Source organism: Vulpes lagopus, chromosome 11 (genome assembly GCF_018345385.1).
Source record: "Vulpes lagopus strain Blue_001 chromosome 11, ASM1834538v1, whole genome shotgun sequence".
Classification (NCBI taxonomy): domain Eukaryota; kingdom Metazoa; phylum Chordata; class Mammalia; order Carnivora; family Canidae; genus Vulpes; species Vulpes lagopus.
The window spans coordinates 17,245,940-17,273,372 of record NC_054834.1 but is presented as its reverse complement, the minus strand read 5'-3'; the positions used below and the strand labels follow the sequence as shown (position 1 = coordinate 17,273,372).

Here is a 27,433-nt window from a genome sequence, read left to right as displayed (position 1 = left end):
TCTTTCAGTTATAAAATGGGTAACAGTAGAATCTGACAGTTATTGAGAGCATTAAATGAGAAAACATATGAAACACCTAGAATACACACACACACACACACACACACACACACACACACACACACATAACATGCCATCATAGCATCATTATCCTAAATAGTTCTCTCTTTTGGCCAGTCTATTTTGGTAACATTAGGAGGGGTTTGGCACCTTTCTTCTTTGGTCCTGCCAATCTACATATTCCTTATTATACATTACATTATTCAACAAAGGTTCTACCTTGATATCAATCTGTTTGGCTAGGATATAGACAAACAACTGTCTCAAACGACAGTGTTGTTATTCAAAATGACGAGTATGTTACCACAGATAAAGAGCTGTAGTATAAGAAGCTGGAGTTATAACTGGGGAAGGAGCAGATACAATCAAATCTGAGGACTTGGGAGGCAGTGAATACAGGTGAATATAGGTGAGAAGTGGTTGAAGTCAGGGAAATACGACAAGAGAATGAGTATATATAGATTGGGTACATACACTGGCAAGCCTTTAGAAGGAGTTCTTGGAATAGGCATCTGGATACATGTCATGTAGAGGGGTATGGCAATACCAGAACACACAGTGATTGTTCTCCTTGACTGTGTTCCTAAAGAAAAAAGACTTTTTTCCCCATACTTCTTATACCATATTGTAATTTTGAAATTAATTTTGATCATACAAAATCCATGAATGCTTTAATTGAAGAAAACTACTATTAGACTAGAGGCCCCTTTGCAAACCACTCTCAATTCCAATCTCCTCCCTCTCCCAAGGCAACAAGCAGAGTTGGCTGAATTAAAACTAACTTTATTCTGTGTCTTGCCAAAATGCAATGTCTACTGAGTCATACCTAGGCCAGGTTTCTTTTGCTTATTTATTGGGAAGAGCTGGAAGTGAGAATAAAAATGAGGGAGACTGGGTGTGCTTGGAGAACTCAGTCCCCTGAATTCCCAAAGGTGACCGAGCCTTCTTTGCTCCTTGAAGTGGCCCCTTCCGAACACTGAGAAGGTTCATCTTTCTCGAAGACAGTGTTGCTTTCTTTTCTGACGGAGAGAGCTTCATTCTCTGTTTAGGCTCCTTCGTCCCACTCTTCAGCCTCTCTAGAACTCTAACCAGGGCATGCTCTCATGTCAATTATGAAGTCAAATTGGAGGAGAAGCCTTTACAAGAATTTGCTAATTTTTATCAGCAGAAAGCTGGGGGCAACATATGGAGACCGATCCTGAGGTTGCTTGACTAAGGAAGAAAAAACAGACTTTCAGATGTGACTGAAATCTATTGATATGGGCATATTTACCAGAAGCTCTGGATTCAGTGGGCCGGCTTGAGCAGATGTGTTTGGTTCTCATAGTTTGCTTGATTAGTTAACACAAACCTAGTATCAACAGCAGCTCATGGTAACTAAGATTAAGAAGCCAGAAATGCCATGGAACTAAAGAACTTATGGGGATAGAAATGTTGGAGTGGATTCAGGTGCATAATTCATTCAAACAGTATTTACTGAGTGTATACTATGTGCCAGACAGTCTTCTAGAAAGCCAGAAATATATCAGTTACCAAAAAGCCTAATCCCAGAGAGTTTATATCTTATCAGAGGAGATGAATAAATATATAATAAATGCCATAAGCCGTTAAACAGGGCAAAGGAAATAAGGAGTATGATAGGAAGGAAGCCATTTTATAGACACAGACTGAGGAGACCTCCCTGAGGAGATGACATTTGAACAGAGTCTTAAAGATGTAAGAGAATAAGCCAGGCAGATACTGGGAGAAGATATCCAGGCAAAGGGAGAACCAGGTGCAGAGGTGCATGGCATGTTTTTAGGGTTGGCAAGGAGGCCAGTGTAGGAAAAATGGACAGTCTAGGGTGGAGAGGATTTAGGAGAGAAGACCGGAGAGAACTTGGGGAGGTGGGGTGCAGTGGCAGCCAGACCATCTAGACCTTGTAAGTCATGGTAAAAATTCTGCCTTTTACTCTGAGTAGGTAACCAAATGTTTTTTATTGGAGGAGCTACATGACCTCACCCCATTTTAAAAGGATCACTCTTGTTGAGTGGAGAACATGCTCTTGGGAGACATGAATGAAGCACAAACACTGATCTGACAATGTTTGCAATGATCTTGAAAAAATGTGCACCACAGTGGTTGCAGTAAAGTGGTTCCTTAAGGTAAAGCTGACAAAATTTGCTGATCAAAGATCGGGGTGGATGGCGAAAAGACCGGAAGTATCACAAACAATGACAAGATTTTGGCCTGAGCAACTGTGAGGGGTGGAGCTGCTGTAACCCCAGGTGGAGATGCTGCAGGGGGAGTCTGTCCAGAAAATGTAGCGAGGGTGGGGTGAGGGGGTGGCAGTGGGCAGTTGTGAGCATTCCATGTTCAGATATCAGTAATACATCCAAGTGGATGGCATGTGGAGTTAGCATGACATGCAGAGACAACATCTAGCATTCAGAAATACATTTCTATACTTAGAAATACAAGAATGTAGATAGTAATGCATTTAAGGACCTACATGAGATAACTGAGTAAATAAGTGTACATGGAGCAAAGACTTCCACGGAAGAGTTGGAGATAAGGAGGAACCAGCACCGTGGCAGCCCATCCTCTCACCTTGTAACCTTCATTTCAGAGGTCATGTGGCTGCAGAGATTTATTCCCACTGCAGCAGCTTTCTCTAGATTATTCTAGATTTAGATGTGCTTTTCCTTGCTTCTGCCAGCAACACTATTTTGATGAGTTACTAGATGTCTTAAAAGCAGTTATGGTGTCTAGAAACGGTATTCCAGAAATCATGGCTCCTGACTTAGGCAGTCACTTCACAGTGAAGGGAGGAAGCAATGATCTATTGAAACCTCAGATACTGCATCTTCTGGGGAACAGCACCATGTGAGGTTGGAGCGTTGTCATGTAGGATACAGTGTGCTGTGGGGTTTCTTTTTTAAGATTTATTTATTTATTTGATAGAGATGTGTGTGTGTGGGGTGGGGTGCAGAGGGGCAGAGGGAGAGGCAGAGAGAGAATTTTAAACAGGCTCCACACCCAGCACACGGCCCAATACAGCATTTGATCTCATGACCCTGAGATCATGACCTGAGCTGAAACCAAGAGTTAGACACTTAACTGACTGGGAGACCGATTGCCCCAGATATGGTGTGTGTGTGCGTGTGGGTGTGGGGGGTATAGCAAAAGGAATATGAATATGAACTAGATTAGAGACCAAAAAATGTTCTTTGTTAAGAGTGTAATCCCTGAGATTGAGTAATCAGGTATGCTCATTTTAAATCATTAGGGTACTAGTTTGCTATGATTATAAACCTTTAGTTAAGCAAAGACTGGTTTTACTTTTTTTTGAGACAACGATCTTTCAAAAACATTTTCCGGGGGCGGGGCAAGCTGCTGGATCCCCAGGCACCTGTCCCCACTGACTTACCCAGAGAACTTTCATATCATCCTGAAAACCTGCGAATTCGGCCTGAGATTTGTTTTTTTTTTTTTTTTTTAAAGATCTTACTTATTTATTCACGATAGACAGAGAGAGGGGGGCGGGGGGGCGGTGCAGAGACACAGGCAGAGGGAGGCTCCACGCAGGGAGCCCGAGGCAGGACTCGATCCCCGGACTCCAGGATCAGGCCCTGGGCTGAAGGCGGCGCTAAACCGCTGAGCCACCCAGGGATCCCCTTGTCCTGACATTTAAAGAGAGAACAGCTGGAATGCAACAGAGACAAGAGTTTGCGCTTCTAACAAGGTAGGAAGACAGAAAATAAAATAAATAAAAAAATAAAATAGTCCGGTGGGGGAGTCCCCCCCACCGCGAGGAGGAGCCGGGCTGCGCGCGGCGGGGGGGGGGGTGGTACGGGGAGGCCCGGGGACAGGAGAGCCCAGTCCCGGAGAAGCGGGAACTTTAAAATCCGCCCTGGGTCCTTCCCAGAGGGAACGGCACTTACAGGGAACTCGGGCAGGACCCCAGGAGGGGCAGTGGGGCCCCCGGGTTCCCGGGGTCCCTAACAGGGGAAGTGCACCGGGGGAGGGCAGTAAAGGGCTGGAGCAACGGCAGCCCGGGTGGCTCAGGGGTTTGGCGCCTGCCTTTGGCCCAGGGTGTGATCCTGGAGACCCAGATTGAGTCCCGAGTCGGGCTCCCTGCATGGAGCCTGCTTCTCTCCCTGCCTCTCTCTCTCATGAATAAATAAATAAAATCTTTTTAAAAGTGGGGGTGGGGGGGCTGGGGCCCCGGGAGTGGCTCGGGTGGAGGGGGCTGCGATCCCTGGAGTGATCCCAGCAGCGTAGGCCCGGGAGCCCAGGGCGCTGGGGGCCACAGCCCAGGATCCTGCGCTCCCCCAGAGACAGGCGGAGGCCGGGAGGGCCCAGGACAGCAGGGCGCCCCCCGCCCCTGGAGCATCCAGACCCCTGCAGGCCCGGGGCTGCAGTGCTTGCTGCCGGAGCGGACTCCAGGGCTGGGGAGCTGGCCGCCACCAGTGGGGTTGTCACCCTGTGCCTGGGATGGAGCCGGGACGCCAGGGAACGGGGCCTCACAGGGTAAACAGCTCCCACTGAGCCCAGCACCTGGCAGAGGCGGGGCAGCTCCCCCGGGTGCACACACGTGAGATTCCGCACAGCAGCCCCTCCCCCAGAGACCAGCTGGAAGGACCAGGGAAGAGCAAGTTCTGGACCGAGCAGCGCTAGAAAGCTCCAGAGGAAGTTGAGGGATTTACAGTCTATAGAACCAGAGGATACGCCGCCTTGGTTTTGTTTGTTTGTTTGGTTGGTTGTTTTTGTTTGTTTGTTTTTCTCTTTTTCTTCCTTTTGCTAGTACAACTCGTTTTTAGCCACTCTGCACTGAGCAAAATGACTAGAAGGAAGAACTCACCACAAAAGAAGGAATCAGAAACAGTACTCTCTGCCACAGAGTTACAGAATTTGGATTATAATTCGATGTCAGAAAGCCAGTTCAGAAGCACAAGCATAAAGCTACTGGTGGCTCTGGAAAAAAGCATAAAGGATTCAAGAGACTTCATGACTGCAGAATTTAGATCTAATCAGGCCGAAATTAAAAATCAATTAAATGAGATGCAATCCAACCTGGAGGTCCTAACAATGAGGGTTAATGAAGTAGAAGAAAGAGTGAGTGACATAGAAGACAAGTTGATGGCAAGGAAGGAAGCTGAGGAAAAAAGAGAAAACAATTAAAAGATCATGAGGAAAGGTTAAGAGAAATAAGTGACAATCTCAGAAGGAAAAATCTATGTTTAATTGGGGTTCCAGAGGACACCAAAAGGGACAGTGGACCAGAAAGCATATTTGAACAAATCATAACTGAGAACTTCCCTAACTTGGGAAGGGAAACAGGCATTCAGATCCAGGAGATACAGAGGTCCCCCCTCCCCCTAAAATCAATAAAAACCATTCAACATCCCAATAGTGAAACTTGCAAATTCCAAAGAGAAAGAAAAAAATCCTTAGCAGCAAGAGACAAGAGATCCCTAACTTATATGGGGAGAAATATTAGCAGCAGACGTCTCCACAGAGACCTGGCAGGCCAGAAAGGGCTGGCAGGATATATTCAGGGTCTTAAATGAGAAGTACATGCAGCCAAGATACTCTATCCAGCAAGATTCTCATTCAGAATAGGAGAGATAAAGAGCTTCCAAGGTAGGCAGAAACTGAAAGAATATGTGACCACCAAACCAGCTCTGCAAGAAATATTAAGGGGGACTCTGTAAAAGAAAGAGGACGCCCAAAGAAATAGCCACAAAACCAGGGACTGAATAGGTATTATGATGACACTAAATTAATATCTTTCAATAGTAACTCTGAACGTGAATGAGCTTAATGATCCCATCAAATGACGCAGGGTTTCAGACTAGATAAAAAAGCAAGACCCATCTATTTGCTGTCTACAGGAGACTCATTTTATACCTAAGGACACCTACAGCCTGAAAATGAAAGGTTGAAGAACCATTTACCTTTCAAATGGTCCTCAAAAGAGAGCAGGGGTAGCAGTCCTCATATCAGATAAAGTAAAGTTTATCCCAAAGACTGTAGTAAGAGATGAAGAGGGACAGTATATCATACTTAAAGGATCTATCCAACAAGAGGACCTAACAATCATGAATATTTATGCCCCTAATTTGGGAGCTGCCGAGTATATCAAATAATAACCGAAGTAAAGACATACTTAGATAATAATACACTTATACTGGGAGACTTCAACATGGCACTTTCTGCAAATGACAGATATTTTAAGCACAACATCTCCAAAGAAACAAGAGCTTTAAATGATACACTGGACCAGATGGATTTCACAGATATTTACAGAACTTTACATCCAAACGCAACTGAATACACATTCTTCTCAAGTGCACAAGGAACTTTCTCCAGAATAGACCACATACTAGGTTACAAATCAGGACTCAACAGATACCAAAAAATTGGGATTGTTCCCTGCATATTTTCAGACCATAATGCTTTGAAACTAGAACTAAATCACAAGAAGAAATTTAGAAGAAATCCAAACACTGGAGGTTAAAGACCATCCTGCTAAAAGATGAAAGGGTCAACCAGGAAATTAGAGAAGAATTAAAAAGATTCATGGAAACTAATGAGAATGAAGGTACAACCATTCAAAATCTTTGGGACACAGTAAAAGCAGTCCTGAGAGGGGAAATACATCGCAATATAAGCATCCCTCAAGAAAACTGGAAAAAACTCAAATACACAAGCTGACCTTGCACCTAAAGGAACTGGAGAAAGAACAGCAAATAAAACCTACACCCAGCAGAAGAAGAGAGGTAATAAAGATCCGAGCAGAACTCCATGAAATAGAGACCAGAACTGTGGAACAGATCAGCAAAACCACGAGTTGGTTCTTTGAAAGAATTAATAAGATAGATAAACCATTAGCCAGCTTTATTAAATACAAAAGAGAAAAGACTCTAATTAATAAAATCACAAATGAAAAAGGAGAGATCACAACCAATACCAAGGAAAAACAAACGATTTTAAAAACATATTATGAGCAGCTATACACCAGTAAATTAGGCAATCTAGAAGAAATGGATGCATTTCTGGAAACCCACAAACTACCAAAACTGAAGCAGGAAGAAATAGAAAACCTGAACAGGCCGATAACCAGGGAGGAAATTGAAGCAGTCATCAAAAGCCTCCCAAGACACAAAAGTCCAGGCCCTTATGGCTTCCCAGGGGAATTCTATCAAAGGTTTAAAGAAGAAACAATACCTATTCTACTAAAGCTGTTTGGAAAGGTAGAAAGGGATGGAATACTTCCAAACTTGTTTTATGAGGTCAGCATCACCTTAATTCCAGACAAAGACCCCACCAAAAAGGAGAATTACAGACCAATATCCCTGATGAACACAGATGCAAAAATTCTCAACAAGATACTAGCCAATAGGATCCAACAGTACATTAAGAAGCTTATTCACCATGACCAAGTAGGATTTATCCCCAGGATGCAAGGCTGGTTCAACACTCGTAAAGCAATCAACATGATAGATCATATCAACAAGAGAAAAAACAAGAACCATAGGATCCTCTCAATAGATGCAGAGAAAGCATTTGACAAAATACAGCATCCATTCCTGATCAAAACTCTTCAGAATGTAGGGATAGAGGGAACATTCTTCAGCTTCTTAAAAGCCATTTACAAAAAGCCCACAGCAAATATCATTCTCAATGGGGAAATACTGGGAGCCTTTCCCCTAAGATCAGGAACACGACAGGGATGTCCACTCTCACCACTGCTATTCAACATAGTACTAGAAGTCCTAGCCTCAGCAATCAGGCAACAGAAAGAAATAAAAGGCATTCAAATTGGCAAAGAAGAAGTCAAACTCTCCCTCTTCACAGATGACATGATACTAAACATAGAAAACCCAAAAGACTCCACCCCAAGATTGCTAGAACTCATACAGCAATTCGGCAGTGTGGTGGGATACAAAATCAATGCCCAGAAGTCAGTGGCATTTCTATACACTAACAATGAGACTAAGGAAAGAGAAATTAAGGAGTCAATCCCACTTACAATTGCATCCAAAAGTATAAGATACCTAGGAATAAACCTAACTAAAGAGGTAAAGGATCTATACCCTAAAAACTACAGAACACTTCTGAAAGAAATCAAGGAAGACACAAAGAGATGGAAAAATATTCCATGCTCATGGATTGGAAGAATTAATATTGTGAAAATGTCAATGCTACCCAGGGCAATTTACACATTCAATGCAATCCCTATCAAAATCCCATGGATTTTCTTCACAGAGTTGGAACAAATCATCTTAAGATTTGTGTGGAATCAGAAAAGATCCTGAATAGCCAGGGGAATCTTGAAAAAGAAAACCAGAGCCGAGGGCATCACAATGCCGGATTTCAGGTTGTACTACAAATCTGTGATCATCAAGACAGTGTGGTACTGGCACAAAAACAGACACATAGATCAATGGAACAGAATAGAGAACCCAGAAATGGGCCCTCAACTCTATGGTCAACTAATATTCGACAAAGCAGGAAAGACTATCCACTGGAAAAAGGACAGTCTCTTCAATAAATGGTGCTGGGAAAATTGGACAGCCACGTGCAGAAGAATGAAACTAGACCATTCTCTTACACCAGACACAAAGATAAACTCAAAATGGATGAAAGATCTAAATGTGAGGCAAGAATCCATCAAAATCCTAGAGGAGAACACAGGCAACATCCTTTTTGAACTTGGCCACAGCAACTTCTTGCAAGATACATCTATGAAGGCAAGGGAGACAAAAGCAAAAATGAACCATTGGGACTTCATCAAGATAAGAAGCTTTTGCACAGCAAAGGATACAGTCAACAAAACTAAAAGACAACCTACAGAATGGGAGCAGATATTTGCAAATGACATATCAGATAAAGGGCTAGGATCCAAGACCTATAAAGACCTTGTTAAACTCAACAGCAAAGAAATAAACAATCCAATCATGAAATGGGCAAAATACATGAACAGAATTTTCACTGAGGAAGACATAGACATGGCCAACAAGCACATGAGAAAATGCTCCGCATCACTGGCCATCAGGGAAATACAAATCAAAACCACAGTGAGATACCACCTCACACCAGTGAGAATGGGGAAAACTAACAAGATAGGAAACATCAAATGTTGGAGGCGATGTAGAGAAAGCAGAACCCTCTTGCACTGTTGGTGGGAATGTGAACTGGTGCAGCCACTCTGGAAAACTGTGTGGAGGTTCCTCAAAGAGTTAAAAATAGATCTGCACTATGAGTATTATGCAAGTCAATTGGAGGACAAACATTATATGGTCTCATTCATGTGAGGAATATAAAAAATAATAAAAGGGAATAAAGGGGAAAGGAGAGAAAATGAGTGCGAAATATCAGTGAGGGTGGCAGCACATGAGAGACTCCTAACTCTGGGAAACGAACAAGGGGTAGTGGAAGGGAGGTGGGCGGGGGGGGGGGGTGTTGGGGTGACTGGGTGATGGGCACTGAGGGAGGCACTTGACGGGATGAGCACTGGGTGTTATGCTATATGTTGGCAAATTGAACTCCAATAAAAAAAAAGAAAAAATTTTTTTCCAAAAGTTATCCCAGTTAGCAGTAATCGGAATCTTGTATTTTTAAGACTTCAAAGTGAAAATAGCTAGAAAATGCATTAGAATAGCTGTAAATGAATCTCACTGGCAATTTTCACTTATGTTGGGTCCAGCTGGAAATGTGTGTAGTCCTCTATATACGGGCAGGTTCCCCTAGTGTTGTAGACACACGCATCAACACAGGCATACACGTATGATACACACGCAGGCTTCTGTGTGCTATCTGTAACACATGCTGTAATACACAAGGAAACCTACCAATCCAAATAAAATAGCTATGCAGCTCATATAGTCAAAAGTCAATACAACAGAATCAACATGGGCCAATAGCTAGCTTATTTGAATAATGCTATTTAAAACAGGCTGCCATAAAAGAACTTCAGACTGCTTTCTTTAAATCCCCGATAACAAATTCTGTGCTATTGGTGCTGCTGTTATTCCTTGAAATGCCCCCTCCTCACTGCCTCTCTTCTCCTCCACAACCCCATAGCATGGCTCCTTCTACTTTGCTCCTTCTTCTCCTTGACGACCTCTCTGTCAGGTCAGCAGCCTACTGTTGCCATGTCCATATTTAATTCTGCCTCTGCAATTTTGCTTACCTAAAGTCCCAGAGGTAAACCATAATTAAAACCATGATCTAGCTAACTCGTGATCAGCATCTTCTTAGACACAACACAGTATCTCAAAAAGATCTGTATTATTTTATTAGTGATTTTCAGAAGGAAACTTACACTACACTTCTGAGGATATAAACTCTTCTTTTGAAATTCCACCTCCAAAAATCATATTTAGCCTTTTTGTCTAAATAAGACCATAAATAAAGGCCATAAATAGCCTTTTTGTCTTAGTCTTTTAAAATAGCTGATATTATACTTATATTTATATTTCAATATGAATATGTATCATTTGCCAAATATGTGTATAGCATGATGCTATATGCTTATCAGAGTATTCTGGATATGATCTTTTCCAAATAACTATAAAAACTCTCAAAATCTGAGTTTAATCTCTAGCATTCAAGGTTTTCTTAAGTAAGTAAGGATGATACTATTTAAGATGAATTGGTTCTCTATTACAAAAGACCTCATACAAAGGTTCAGCTTATTTGGGACCATATAGAATCCAAAATTTGTTCAGTTTCTGCCTCTGGAAACTGGCTTTCTCATCTTCTGTAAGAATCAAATCAAATAGCTCGTGCTTACGTTTTGAAAGTTTATCAAAGAAAGGTTCGCAAAACTACTTGCTTACATTTATGTTCATTCAGTAACGGTAGTATCACATTTTTTTCCAGTTAATTAAGTCGCCTGTTTTAATTTTATTTAGAGATTCTTGCTTCTGAATAGTAATAATGACAAGCAGCTGTCACTTGCTGAGTGCCAGTCATGTGCTGGACACTTCCCTTGGGGCATTTCCAATGTTCTCTCTGCTGTGATTAATGCTGCAATAGGGAGGTAATGTTTTACACTCATTAAAGTCTCCCCTGAAAAACAAACATACGAACCTCTGTTCCCTGCAAATTGTTCATGATGTGTGGACCGTTACCCACTTTCAGCTTTCCTGGCTTTCTGGGTATATTTCTCATGAAATGGGCTAATTTTCTATGAAAGATAGTTTATGATGATTCCATGATAAAGTGCACACAGAAGCAAATCTCAGTATTACCCCTCCATGGGTTTTCTGCGTGAATTTTTTTAAAGATTTTATTTATTTATTCATGAGAGACACAGAGAGAGAGAGGGAGAGAGAGAGGCAGAGACACAGGCAGAGGGAGAAGCAGGCTCTGCCTGACGTGGGCCTCGATCCTGTGACCCCGGGGTCACGACCTGGGCCGCAGGTGGCGCTAAACCGCTGAGCCACCTGGGCTGCCCTCTGCGTGAATTTTGAAAGTGGAAAATGGGGATCCCTGGGTGGTGCAGCGGTTTGGCGCCTGCCTTTGGCCCAGGGCGCGATCCTGGAGACCCGGGATCGAATCCCACATCAGGCTCCTGGTGCATGGAGCCAGCTTCTCCCTCTGCCTGTGTCTCTGCCTCTCTCTCTCTCTCTCTCTGTGACTATCATAAGTAAATAAAAATTAAAAAAAAAAAAAAGAAAGTGGAAAATGATTCCAATAAAATCTCAATTTAAGGTGAGGCCTATATTTTTGTATTTTGCAAAACAAATTACATAATATTCTGCGGACAGGAGATATTTTAAAGATTAATACATTTTCAAGTGTTTTAATGTCCCTACTTAACCTAGTAGTTAAAAATTATTTTCTTCCTGCAGCTAAGTCAGAATTTATAACAACTCTGACAGAAAAGGCCAAACAAGTGTTCTATGCTCTCCAAACACTATTTTACTTCCATGGTTACGTGGCACAATTCACTGATGAAAACCTTCTGCTTAAGTGCAAAGCACTTTGTAAGTTCTTTAGAAGCCAAAACATTTATCATGTAAATGCCAAAATCTTTATTTTTTGTTTGTTATATAAAATAATTATTCAAAAATGTAAACATCACTTATAAATGAATGGTGTTAGCAACGGCGACTTTTTAATTCTTATATTCAGGTAAAAATTTTGTCTTCATCTGATCAAGTCAATGATTGCACATCTAGAGAGGCCACGGGTACCACGGGTAGCTATGCAAAATAGACAAGAAGACTGATGCTTGTCTGATGAGCATGGAGTTGGCGTTTAACGTGCAGAACTGCTAGGGTGGCGAAGGTTCCATAGACTATTCTGTGAATGCCCATGGAAGCGGGTCGGAAGAACCAGGAGAGTGTGTGATGCGTGAAACGCTGTTCACCTAGAATATAGTTCTGCTTTCATTCTATGTTTTGGGGCTTCACCTTAAGTTTCACTTGAAGAAGAGGTTTTGTTTTCAAATATATATTTGAAAAAAAAATCATTGCCTCCCCACTGCATATCCCTTCGGGGGCTCAGCCAGCGAAAATAAAACTATAATAGATGCATGATCATTCTAACTTGGTATTATCTTTCTAACTTAGACTTTTAAGTGGACTTGATGTGGTTAAACACATTCAGAAACTTGGAAGAAATGTCCCCCTCTTTGAATTGGCTTTGTAAAATGGTGATTCAGGAGTGTGATTTTTTTTTTTTTTTTTTTGTGGAAGGCTTTCCTAATTACAATGTTGGTTCATTCTTTTGAAAATGGCATGGCTACACACACGATGATAAGCTAAAAAAAGAGTTTCAGGGAATATCAAGATGAATAGCATAGGCTTCCTGCTTTCAAAGTTCCTAAAGCTACCAAAATTTAGTTTAAAAAACAGGAGAGAAAATAGTAAATGGCATAAGGTACAAACACCATGCAGGGAATTTATAGCAGAAACAGGGATCTCAGGGCACCTGGGTGGCTCAGTGGTTGAGCACCTGCCTTCGGCCCAGGGCGTAATCCTGGGATCCTGGATTGAGTCCCACATCGGGCTCCCTGCATGGAGCCTGCTTCTCCCTTGGCCTATGTCTCTGTCTCTGTGTCTCTCATGAATAAATAAATAAAATCTTTAAAAAAAAAAAAACAATAAATATTTTTTAAAAAAACAAACAGGGATCTCACTTTGTCAGGAAGTGGAATGCTTCAAGAAAAAGGGAGGATTTGAGCTGTCTTTAAACAATGAGTAGAGCACTGAAGCTCAGAAATGTGAAGGAGAGCACTTCTGAGCTGGGTATAGGAGGAGCAAAGGCATCGGCGGGTGGCAAATGGGGCACTAGTTAGGAAAACAATATTATGTCTAATTTGGCTGGAGCCTGGGGTCTCTGTCCAGGGACAGTACCAAAAAGAGAGACTGTAAAGGGATTTGCCTCTTAGGTCGAAGAGGCATGACAATCTCAGGCAAGAAAACCTAAGAGAAGGAAAATGTCAAGTCAAAGTACCTACTATCTGCCCTGCCAACTACTCACGGATTGCTCGGCTCTGTGTCTGGGTCCGTGAGGTGATAGTGGGATCCTGGGTGGGAAGGAAAATTGGAAGGAACTCTGAAGACTGTCTTACAAAATAATGAAAAAGCCAAAGATGTCAAGGAGAGGATGGGTAGAGATACAGAGGGGGGAAAAACAGCTCGGGGACAGGAAAACGGTTTCTGGAAGAGTTTTTAAAGAGGTGCTAAAAGGCGTGTGGGAGAGGCATCTGCTGTGAATTTTAGGGAGTTTTGCTGCATGATGTGCTGTGGAACTCCATCCTCTGTTCCTGAAGGAACAGTCATGTAATCAAACTGCTTTCCAAGGCTTTCTGGAGGCAGATCTGTGTTTCCTTTTGGCTGTGCTGAGATGGATTTTAAGGTGAGAGAGAGAGCTCAGTTTTATTGGGCTCACAAACTATCTGTACAGAGCATGGGGCTCCCTCCACCCCCATGGTGGTGCTGATGGAGACAGGAGATGTGAAGGAGAGGGCACAGGGCACCTTCCACTCTGTATGCTTCACCTCTGCACCCACCACACCCACGTCTGTTTACAGACTGGGGTGCTGTATAAGATTTCTACTGGAAAAAGGTGATGAAAGCGGTTTAAAAACAGAGTGAAAACCACCATGGTAGACACTGTGGTACCCATGAAGGGATAATACGCTGAGAAATGTACTGTTCACTACTCCGCCCTGGCCGATCAGAGATTTTCTTCCCAAACCATTAAGATTTAAGATATTTTGAGCCTGTCCATGCTCAGATATATTCTTTTGTAGACAGCAAAATCTGTCTTTTTAATCTGAAGCTTGATGGCAGGTAAGCCTTACTTCATATCTCGGATGCACCCTGGTGTCCCTGTTTGCCCCCTGTTGGGTATGCATGGACTGGGAATACAGTAAAGAACTTTTGCCTCAGAAGATATTGGACTTGGCATTAGGTTCTAAGCTTGCTGCTGGCATTTCCTTTCTGTTTGCCCGTATGTCAACATAAAAGCTGGATGTGACAAAGGTTAAAATATGATGACTCGAACTATCAATGTACTAGGAGAAAATACAGGAAACAAATTTATGATCTCAGAGTAACAAAGGTCTTCTTACAGTATGACACAGAATCTGAAGCCATAAAAGAAAAGCACAATAAAAAAACGAATTTCCACATAAAGAAAACCACCTTAAGGAAACTCAAAAGAAATCCAAAAAACTGACAGACTTTTGCAATGCATATTATACACAAAGGCCTACTTTCCTAAATGTATAAGGAATTTCTATAGATCTATAAGAAAAAAAAACTATACAATAGAAAAATGGAAAAAAGGATGTGAACAGAACTCGTACAAAAATAAGTACAAATGGGTCTTTGTATTAACCATAAGGGTTTCCTGAAGCTGATGCTTTAACGTCTACTCTGTATGCCTATGCTGGCCAGATACACCTTATTCTAGACAACCTGATAAGGTGCCTGAGTCACATCACCTTAGCCTCCTGCCTCCCTCATCCTCCCCCTTCCCAGCCTTGATAGGAGTCTTCCTCCTGGAGGTACACTTCTCAAATGCAAACCAACCATTCCAGAGTCCACGCTCTCAACTCTCTCCTTATTAGGCTGTCACAGTCAGGCCACTACACTTACCCCATCCCCCCAGAGCCAAGTACCAAATAACCAGGGACAGTCCCTATGCCCCAGAGCTCACTGAACTTAATCCTACTCACCAATCCCAAGCCTGTCTTATCCTGCTTCACTCATTCCTTCCCAAGAAAGTCACAATAAAGGCTCTTGCCCAGTCCCTCCCTCTCCCTCTACCTCCTGAGTTCCCAGTGCTTCCTCAGGTTGCTCATCATGGCAAGGCATGCCCCTTTTCCTTCAGAACTGTGAGTAACAGACTATCATTTCTACTATCATTTCAACATCTATCTCTTAATCTGTTTGCCTTCCTATACAGGACATTTTTCTATAAACATATGAAAAGAAGCTCTGCTCCATGCATTTGAAGGTAACTGTAAAAGAAAACTATGATGAGGGACTCCTGGGTGGCCCAGCAGTTAAGCACCTGCCTTTGGCCCAGGGAGTGATCCTGGAGTCTCCGGATTAAGCCCCACATCCCCGCGGGGAGCCTGCTTCTCCCTCTGCCTATATCTCTGCCTCTCTCTCTCTCTGTGTCTCTCATGAGTAAATAAAATCTTAAAAAAAAAAAAAAGAAAACTATGATGAGATAACATTTTCCTTTCAGCAGAGTGACAAAGGTCAAAAAGTTAGACAGCGCACAGTGCTGGTAGGAGTAAAGTCACATTCATTTACTGTCCCTGAGAACATAAATTATTACAGCCTCTATGGAGAGCACTTCAGCAATAACAGTGAAATGTCAGAATATGCAAATTCACAATATGGCCATTCTACTTACGGATATATACTCAAAAGAATTGAAAGTGAGGATCTTGAAGAGATATTTGTATACTCTGTTCATGGCAACATTATTCAAAGTGGCCAACAGGTGGAAATCACCCAAGTGTCCATAGACAGAAGAATGGATGAACAAAATGTGGTGTATACACACAATGGAATATTATTCAGTCTTAAAATGGAAAGAAATCCTGTTACATCATACAATATGGAAGGAACAACACCAGTTTGAACTGCGTGGATCCACTTACACATGAATTTTTTTCCCCGATAGACACAATACAGTACTATAAATGTATTTTTTCTTCCTTATGATTTTATTAATATCATTCTTTTTCTCTAGCTTACTATATTGTAATAATATAGTGTATAATACATATAACATGTGAAATATGTTCATCGACTATTTATATCATTAGTATGGCCAAGAGTAGGCTATTAGTAGTTAAGTTCTGTTGGGAAGGGCCAAAAGTTATGTGTGGACTTTCAACTGTGCAGGGAGATTGGCACCCATAAGCCCTGTGTTGCTCAAGGTCAATATATATTCAAATAGTTCTTGGGTTACTGAGGGTACTGTTTCACAAAATGGATGTTCTCTACTGAGAGCCACAAGCTTTCAAAAGTCAACTTACTTTCACTCTCAAGAACTTTCTCAAAGGAAAAAATAATACTATTAAGTATTTCTTCCTAATCCTTATTTTTAAGAGCAACATCTGTTCACAGTGACAATTAAAAAAAAAAAAAAAAGCATCTGAATTTAGGATTTTTTTTTTTAAGTAGGCTCCATGCTCAGTGTGGAGCTCAACATGGGGCTTGAACTCACAACCCTGAGATCAAGAAGCAGAGGCTTAACTGACTGAGCCACCCAGGCACCCCTTTAGATTATTATTTTTAATATTTAATCAACTTGCTATAACAGTTTATCTAAAGAATCAATGAAAAGTACAGGAGTAATTAAAATTTTATTAAACATATAGTGAAAAATAACACAGGCACATGCATATACACAAACTAGCTCCTCATTATATCTATAAAATAATCAAAAAAGAGAAAGAGAAATTAAGGACAATTAACCACACTGAGCAAGGGACAGATGAGATGCTTGGGGATATGGGGTCACTATGGCATTGTCTTCTGGTTCCTAGCCCTGAGCCTAGCTTGTGCTCAATGCTCAGTAAAGATTTCAGAATGATTAAAGGAAGATAATCTCAGATAGAAACAGAGGAACTCTCTCTGTCCTTGATTTTCAAGTCTCTTCTGACTCCTACTTGCCACTGATCATATGTTCAGATAGCAGAGTTTTTCCGACAACACCCTGGATTCCTGGACAGAATCAATCTTCATGTTTTCCATTTTAAAAGTGCCAAATATAAGGATACCCTAACATGGAACTTTCTTTTCTCTTCCCCTGGACTCCTCTGCAGTATATGATTTTACTGATTGAATTTAGGGGCGCTAATCTACTTTGCAAAGTGGAATATGGCTTGTATTCTTATATTCCTAATATAAACCTTTAATCTTTGTAAATAAATATTAGCCATGTCAATGCCACCAATGTTTAAGTGCACTGCAAGCATGTCCCAAAGTCTTTCTCCATACTGGAGAGATTTTTAAATTTCCACCTTACTGTCAGAGTTAAAAAAGAGGAAAACACCAAAAATAAATAACTTAATGGGAAACATGGAACCTATCTGTATTGTTTAACAAATTATCAGTCTGTTTAAAGTTTCTTGACAGCCAAAAATATATCCTGAAAAATTATTCCCACAATGCTGGCTGATGTCTAAAAGGACAAGTGAAAACAGGCCAACAATAGCAACACTTGTAGAAAGATTTTAAGAAGAGATTTAATAGTTTTTTTTAATGCATGTCCTCTACATATAGCATATTAATGAAGTGTGATAACTAAGAAAAGGATCGGGAAGTTAAGGAGAAATATTTTAATAGAACATTAAATATTTATCTTTATTGCTTTTCTTTTAATACACAGTTTACTTATAAAGTCAGTTTGTTAAAATCCTAAAATAGTAGTGTTTAAATGTATCAATGTCAAGTGAAGAAATGACAGATGAAATGTGCACTAAGGGAGGAGCCAGGGTTCCTTGCCTGGCTCAGCACCTGCCCAGCTCAGGGCAAGTCTCAACCTTTCAGAACTTTAAGATAAAAATAGTATCTTAAAATTCCTATTCCTTATGGAATTGCTATGGGAATCAAATTACAGGCTTAAAACTACATAGACTGTAAGATCCTTGAGGATGAGGATCTTAAATGTTCATCTTTGTAACCAGTTACTTGACTAATTCAGGTATGAAAGAAATAGAAATAATTGTCATTCTTGAAAAACATTTTAAGTTTCATTACAGATTAACCCAAGAAATTTATTAGTACCTAGAGGAGGTCAAACCTAGAAAATTAAGGAAGCTTTTGTAGCACCAGAAAATCACCAATATTTTCAGTAACTAATCAAAAATTTGTATTAAAAATTCCTAAAATTATTTAATCTGTTACCAGCCTTAGGAGAATGATATGTGTAAAGAATAAGAAAGTATCTTTTGAATATGTGGATATCCCAGTAAAAGTAAGAAATTAAGTAAATGATGGCAACATCTTTTTATAAACACACAGTGGTAGAAGGTGCTGTTAAATATAGATAAAACCAACTTGCAATCCTTTCAGAAAGCAATCTGAATACCGGTGAGAACCTTTTATGTCTATATACCCAGCCCAAGGACATCTCTGGGAAACTCAAGATCCACATATTGGGCATTCCTCTCAGACCTGATACTTCTTCTGGATTCTCTGTCCCTTAGGATACCATAATCTGGCCACTTTCCCAAATCAGAAATCCATGCATCAGTTCACACTCTTTTCTCTTCCTCACTCCCCTCCTCTCTGTCCATTCAGATGCTAAGTCCAGTGTTTTCTATTTCCTTAATATCTCTCCTATATGTATTCTATCCCTTTTCCTATTGCCACTGCCATGGTTCAGTCTCTCCTTACATCTTATCTTGATACCAAAATGGCATTCTAATTGGTAATATGGCAGGAATGGAACAGAGACAAATTCAATAGGTATTTAAGAGATAGAATACAGGACAAACATTAAGTTTAGGAGAAGAATAATGAATTTAGTTCTGATCATGTTTAGCTTGCGGTACTTTAGGATCATCTGGCAAAAATATTCCCAGTACATGCATGTATGGGTATGGTCAAAGCTTAAGGACAGAGAAATAGGTTCATAGTAGACATAGTGAATATGGCTGAAATAGACCCTCTTGTGTCCTACTCCTCCAAAAAGCTTTTTCCAGATCATCCCATTCCCAGTCATTGTTTCTTCCACTCAATTCTGATAACTTTGATTGTACATTCCAGGTCCACAATTATATGTTGCCTTTTGTTGATATTTAATATTTCAAGTTTCTTTTCCCCAAATTAAGCTTCTATATAATAGTAACTTTTTAAATGCTTTATGCCTATGAATGCCTACGCTGTCTGGCACTATGCAAGCATACAGGAGGCACTCAAAACAAAGAAGGAGCTGGGGGGATAAATTTGATTTTAGTGACTTTAATAATAACTATAATAAATATCTCCTAGCATAGAGTTTGGCACATAGTGGGCATTGAATTAATATCTGTTAAATGGATTAAGATCTAAAGTTTCCCATTATTCTTCAAAAACTTCTTGATATCTCAATTGATTCCAAATCTGACATGCAACTAAAACTTGGACATGAATATATTTATTACACATTTTGTAAGAAGTCCAACTGTTGATAGTCTTGTTTCAGTTAAAAGGTCACATATCAGCAAGCTTAGTCCCTCTTCATCTACTCACCCACAATACTTGAACACCCCCACACTCTGCTTTTACAGAATTTCGTATTCTATATTGACATACATTCCTACTTCCTTAGTGTTTCCCTCCAGTGTTCACATTGGCCCCTCATACCTCCAAATGCTCTTGTGCTACCTTTTCTCTTTACAGGTCAAAGACTTAGCTATGCTTGGCACAAGAATTATTTTCAGGAAATGAAGAGAAGGAAGGTTCTTGTTGAAAAACAAAAAGCCAAAAAGGCAACTTAATTTCATGTTTTGACTTTGACTCTTGGCATTAAAAACAAGAATGGCTTTATGGCTTCCAAGTCTTGGAAAACTTCAACATCTGACACACTGACTTTTGACACCTGACGTCACACTTACAAATCAGTGGTACTTTACATAACTATGTACAGACAGAAATAGAAACCCTAACTTGGGGTTAGGGTTTATACCATGAAAGCTATAACTTATGTTAATCCTGGATGTACAAACAGCAGCTAGTATGATGCTTTGAACAGAGACATACGCAAACTATTTGTTGAAAAAATGATTTTTTATGCTAAATATTTACTGCTTGTCTCTGTGCAAGGTCTTGAGCCAGGTGCTGTATAAGATACAAATAAAATAACACTTGCCACTGTATTGGACAACAAGAGTTATGTATGGCCCATAGAGTGTGTTGTTGGTATAATCTTTTTGGAAAGCTACTTGAAGTTATCTACTAAAGCTGAATATAAACCCAGACTATGACCTAGTAACCCCACTCTTAGGTATACACCCAAAAGAAATGAATTCATAAGTATAAGGCATGCATAAGAATGATCATAGAACTTTATTCATAATCATCCAAAACAGGAAACAACCCCAATCTCTAAACAGAATAGGAAGGATAAGCACATTATGGCATATTTACAAATAAGAACACTATATAGCAGTAAAAAAGAATGAACTACTGCCACACTCAATGCTATGATCAATTTCAAAGACGTAATGGGAGCAAAAGAAGCCAGGCACAAAAAAGCACAGACTATGTGATTCCATGTCTGTGATATCTAAGAAGACGCAAAACTAATGGGTAGTGATAAATCAGAATAGTGGTTAACTTTGGTGGTAGCAATGACTAGGAAGGGTCTCAAGGGACACCCCGGGTTGCAGGAAACATATTTTGATCTGAGTGGGAATATATGGCAGGAGTGGAGAACAGATAAATTTAAGAGATATTGGAAGAAGATATTTAACTCTCAAACTGACAAAGAGAAGAATTAGGATTGGGAGAAGAATGATGAATTTGGTTCTTTTTTTTTTTTTTTTTTTAATTTTTTTTTTTTTTATTTTTTTATTTATGATAGTCACAGAGAGAGAGAGAGAGAGGCAGAGACACAGGCAGAGGGAGAAGCAGGCTCCATGCACCGGGAGCCCGACGTGGGATTCGATCCCGGGTCTCCAGGATCGCGCCCTGGGCCAAAGGCAGGCGCCAAACCGCTGCGCCACCCAGGGATCCCGATGAATTTGGTTCTGAATGTGTTGGGTTATAGGACTACGTGAACATTCACTCAACTGTACACTGAGTATTTGTAAGCACCACTGTATATATGTTATATGATAACAAAAAATTTTTTTTGATAACAAAAAAAATTAAAAAAAAATAAAATAGAACACCAACAAGTTTTCAATAAGACAATAAAAATCTAGCCTCAGGCCTGAGCGTCAGGCCTCACAGGTGGACAGTGATGGTAGAGTTGGGGAGCAGACGTGCAGCATTAATCCATACAGTCTATTGCTGGAAGCCATGTGGCTTAGTTCCTAAGTACCACTTGGAACATTCATCCCAGTGTGAATCAACACAGTGTAAAAAAAAAAAAAAAAAAAAAAAACACAGTGTAGTTCCTGCCCTGTTAGGTCTTACTGATTTATATAGTCCCAGTGTCAGTGGGGAATTCTAAATTTTCCATGCAAAATATTATATGAGGAGAAGATATTCCATAAATATCTGTTAATGACCTAGTAACATGTGACGGGTGGAGCCTACAAATGCTCCAACAGTTGAGAGGTTGTAGGGAACACTGGCAAAATTTCTCTAAGGGCATGGGAATTAAGCCAGACTCTAAAAGATTAGGAACAGATGCAGGGGTTACAAAGTATGGCCTATACAGGTATTTGATTTGATTTCTTTGGGTGTGAATAGCACAGTCTTTCAGGAGGCAATGTGACTAGAAGTATTTCTGGACAGCCATAATCTTGCATCATAGTTTGTGAATATGTGCCAGTTCCCTAGGCTTCTGAGTGTGGGAGCGTCCCTGTGATGGAGTGCACCATAAACAGAAGATCAGGAGAATCTAAGTGAATTATTAGCTTGCACACGTGGTTTGGGCCCAAATCACACAGTGCTATGAATACCATACTGAGCATATTCTGCAGGCAATGTTTTTTTTTTTTTAAGATTTTTTTACTTATTTATTTATTCCTAGACACACACACACACACACACACACACACACACACAGAAAGAGAGAGAGAGAGAGAGAGAGAGAGAGAGAGAGAGGCAGAGGGAGAAGCAGGCTCCATGCAGGAAGCCCGACGCGGGACTCGATCCCGGTTCCACTCGGTCCCAGTTCCTCAGGATCATACCCCGGGTGTGCAGGCAGTGCTAAACCACTGCGCCACCGGGGCTGCCCTCTGCAGGCAATGTTTTTTTTGTTTTTGTTTTTTAAGATTTATTTATTTATGATAGACACAGAGAGACAGAGAGAGGCAGAGACACAGGAGGAGAGAGAAGCAGGCTCCATGCCGGGAGCCCGACTGGAATTCGATCCCTGGACTCCAGGATCGCGCCCTGGGTCAAAGGCAGGTGCTAAACCGCTGAGCCACCCAGGGATCCCCTGCATGCAATGTTAAATGAGACCGTGCCATTTGTATTTTGGTAATGTGGGCCAATTGTGTGACTAGCATTAATAATAATACATGCTGTAAGCAGCTTCTGGTTCTTTCAATGTGATGCCAAGCATCTGGACTTTTGAAAGTGGATTTCTGACTGCTTTCTTTCAGTTGCCATCTGAACTCTTGCTATTCTGCAGATACAGCTTCTGTTTAGATAAGCAAAGGAGGGAAGCTCATATAAAGTAGGTCAAAAATTTTGTTACGACTCATAAATCTTAGACAAATGCTGAAAGAATTAGCAAATAAAGCTATAGATGCCAACAGGAGCAATTTCAGTGGTGTTTCTTATGGAAATAAAGTTATTTGATGCTGATAATCATTCTGCAAGATTTTGCTGTCTTGAGGAACAGCTGTTATGCAGTGAAATTACTGATTTTTTTTTTAATAATTTTTTTTTATGTTTATTTATTTATGATAGGAACACAGAGAGAGAGAGAGAGAGGCAGAGACACAGGCGGAGGGAGAAGCAGGCTCTATGCACCGGGAGCCCGATGTGGGATTCGATCCCGGGTCTCCAGGATCGCGCCCTGGGCCAAAGGCAGGCGCCAAACCGCTGCGCCACCCAGGGATCCCGTGAAATTACTGATTTAATTAGTAATGTAATTTTACGCTACTCAGAAGTGTAGATAAGACAGTTCTTTGACGCTAGTCTAAGGTATCAACCTTATCAGGGGCCAGTCATCCCCAATGTTTAATAACTATAATTTATGCATACATGTATATTGAGAGATTCTTGAGATATTTAATAAATTGTTACACTGAACATCAGTATGCAGAAGTTGTCCTAAGAGCTCCTTTGACTTTATAAGACAAACCTTCCATGCTTCATTATCTGTGCCTTAAAAAACTTGACTATAGTTTTTATTATTAACATAACCTTTAGTAGAAATGAATTCCAGTATAGCCTTATTTTTTATTTGATAGAATTGTTAAGGGTAGTGGTATAAAAATAGAAATTCTATTGCAAAAAGTTAGATATATGATGGATTTTAGCAGAAAGAGAGAGTCCTTAAAAATATTAAGACTAGAGATGTGAATTCATGGTTTTAAGGATATAAATATAGATAAAGAAATAGCTACAAACTTGTGGGTAAATATATTCATGCATGTGTTGCCTAGCTCTGTCTTCTGAGAGGACTTAGAAGCAGTGACAGACCAGTAGCTACCAGCATACCCAGCACTGAGATCTAAGTTTGCAAATATATCATTCTCCACTAAAAGGAACCAGGGATCCTTTGAGAAATTTTGAGAATTCCAAGGCTGGAGCAAAGAAAATGCAAGATGAATCTGGAACACATTCTTATGACAGAAATTAAAGAATTACACAAAGAATCATAGAGTCATGTAAAAAGGACAAGTGAGTCCTCTTGAAGAGATTTACAATGGCAAAATCAGGGAAAATTGAAACATCAAAACAAAAAATGACAGTCATGGATTATGACTCACTGAATGGAATAAGAACTTATAGGTCTAGATAGATAGGTACATAGGAAAAAGGTAGATAGAAATAAAAGAAGAGAAAGTTCTGCCTTGTAGAAGCCAACTAATAAATGAAGAATGAATAATGGAATTAGACAATCATCATTTGGCAACCATAGTAATAAAAATTGATTTGGGCAAGTATCATCAAGAGATGTAAACCTAGTAGGTGAAAATTTTAGGAGGAATAGGATATTTAATCTCAGTCTCAGAGAATCTCCCCATAGGTCCTGATTAATTTCAGACAGAAAAATAATTTTACAAAGGAGAAACATTGTGAAAGTCAGCACTTTAATCAAGTGATCAAAATTAACAACACCAGTAACAGGACAAGTGGACATCTTGTGTTCCTGATATCCTGTTTCTATATAAAATAAAAATTCACAGTAGTGGCAGCAATTATTTCAAATCTTTACACCAACAAAATATTTGGGTGGGGATTTGGTTTTGCTTCTTGGTTTTGGATAAACTCTGATTTTGTTCTAAGAGTTTTTAAGCTTATTTTAATTTTTATTTTTTTTAAAGATTTATTTATTTGAGAGAGAGAGAGCAGAGGAAGGGGCAGAGAGGGAAATGGAGAGAATCCCAAGCAGACTCCCTGCTGAAAGTAACCCAATGAGGGGCTTGATCCCATGACCCTGAGATCATGCTCTGAGCCAAAATCAAAAGTGAGGTGCTCGACTGACTGAGCCACCCAGGCACTCCTAAGCTTATTTTTATTATGACCATCAACTTACTTAGAGATTTTATTCAGTTATATTTGCATAAAGTAAATAGTCCAGAATTCAGATGTTCTCTAAAACACTTTCTAAAGTATAGTTCTCAAGCATGATAAGGTAACAGTTGCATATGTAGTCAGTTATTATTTTAAAAAGAAACTCTCCTCATATATGAGCATTTCCTAAATGTTCACCTTTTTAAAAAATTATACAAGACAAAACTAGAACAAAAATCATATTTCCTTTTTTCTTCTCTGCTAGTTAAGAAGCAGTATATTTCGGTGCTCTACTGCTCTAGCTACATTTAGTTAGGTAAATGTACATTTTTCTATCATTGTATGTCAAGATCTTTTATCTTCATTTTATGGACGTAAATATAGTATATTCAATAATGAAAGAAATTTGCTCTTTTATATCATTTACTGACCTACGGAATGTACTTAATTGACCATATATATGCAAATATTTATTATGCTATAAAAGTATCAGAATCTACACCACTGTGTTAGTCCGAGATTGTATAAGACTTTGGAAGAGAAGGTGGGGACTATTTTATTTTAAAATGCTTCAAACTATGTATATTGCCTACAGGTTACATGTAATGAATCATTTTGATAATAACATTAGCTTCATCTGATTTTTAAGTAGATAATGACAGGTCTTAGTATAGTAATATGTAAAGAGAAACATACCTCATGTAGACAAATGAAAGCTGGAGTCGTAGATAAATCAACACACCGCTCATCTTGGATATTAATTGTGGGTGCTATAGCATAAATGGGGTCTTCTTGATCTTTTTCATCTTTTTCCTCTTCCTCTTCTTGTTCTGTGTCTGTTGTACTGTCTTCCATTTTTCACAATTCTAAAATAAAATGATACCATATCCAGCTTTAGGGAATCTTCAACTATAAAGTAAAATTAGTAGAAAATAATAAAAGCAAGCAAAAGTCAACTGGAGTAAGCTATTCTCCAATGAAATTTCAGATCAGTAAACTTAGCTATAAATTATTATAAAGTCTCCTTTGTTATAAAGATATTCTCCATTGTTACACTCAGTAATTCTTATTTATGTATTTATTTATTTACTCATTTATTTGACAGAGAGAGAAGGAGCACACATAAGCAGGGGGAACAGCAGGCATGGGGAGAGGGAGAAGCAGGCTCTCCAAAGAACAGGGAGCCCAAAATGGGGCTCAATTCCAGGATTCTGGGATCATGACCGGATCCTGATATATACATCACACAATATACATGACCAAAGGCAGATACTTAACTAATTGAGCCACCCAGATGACCCAATAATCTTAATTTTAAAAAGCAAGCTATTGTTGCATTATTTGGAAAAAAGTGGCGTAACTAGAATGCAAGCTCCATGAGCGTAGAAACCTAATTTTGTTTACTGAGCATTATAGTTATCTTCAATTACTACTTATTGATTGGGTAAATAAATATAACTTTCACTCTTAAAATATAACACAAAATTAATTCAAAAATTTGGGGGGAGGGATCCCTGGGTGGCGCAGCGGTTTGGCGCCTGCCTTTGGCCCAGGGCGCGATCCTGGAGATCCGGGATCGAATCCCACATCAGGCTCCCGGCGCGTGGAGCCTGCTTCTCCTTCTGCCTGTGTCTCTGTCTCTCTCTCTTTCTCTCTGTATGACTATCATAAATAAATAAAATTAAAAAAAAAATTTGGGGGGAAACTAAAAATCAACACCCTATGGTGGTGAACACTGCCTGAGGCATGCACCTGTGCACTAGCCCGATTGCTTAATTGCTACATACCTGTATTCCTGCTATGACCACAACTCAGGCCTATGCTTGTATATACTGCCTTGCCCCTCACCTATATCTGCTGCCATGTACATGCTTAGTTATCTTATCAGACTTCACTTATAAAACATAAGCTCAACAATAAGATTAAGGATATCAAGATGGTGACTAGCATTAAACCAAGCTCAAACCCTTCTGAGAGCAGGTCCTTGTATGACTGCACAAGTCACGTAGCCAGCCTATGTACTGCCCATTGATTTGCTCACATATTCAAGTGGATCCAGAGCAACCTCTAAAAGGACCTGTCTTGGCCTGCAAGGTCTCTCCTGGCCCATTTTGGTGGCATTGGGATAGTTGCTCTTCTAAGAGAGCTAGTAAGAAGACTCCATTGCATTTTTTAAAAAATGCCAATTTAATCATTTGCTCTTTGATTTCTGACACATGTGAATCTGCACTTAACAGAAGAGTATACTTGCACTTTTCTCTTGCCAGAGAAGATAACTCCAACTGTCATAAATTTAAGGTCCAGATCTTCTGTTGAACATGTATCATCTCTCATGTCTATCTCATCAGATTAGCTGCTCCTTGATGATGGGAATCCTCATTCTTTTAATAGGGAACGCATGATCTGTAATATGAATCTGGAAGGCATGGTAGGCTCTGGCTCCTAAATTTATTAGTCAGGTGGCCATAGTCATGCCATTTATTCATTAAGTTTCTTTTCTTCCTCTCTAAAATGGGAGTCACAGCAACTAATTTTTGTTTCATAAA

General features: G+C 40.0%; 1 protein-coding gene across 4 annotated transcripts in view; it reads right to left on the bottom strand.

The window, feature by feature from the left end:
- Positions 1 to 27,433, bottom strand: part of CCDC146 (coiled-coil domain containing 146) — a 128,092-nt gene that overhangs the window by 76,878 nt on the left and 23,781 nt on the right. For all 4 annotated transcript variants that reach the window (XM_041773791.1, XM_041773793.1, XM_041773794.1 and 1 more), the window contains one exon: positions 25,584 to 25,753. In XM_041773791.1, coding sequence (XP_041629725.1) covers positions 25,584 to 25,742 — 159 coding nt within the window. In that variant the 5' untranslated portion in view covers positions 25,743 to 25,753. The remainder of the gene's footprint in view (positions 1 to 25,583; positions 25,754 to 27,433) is intronic.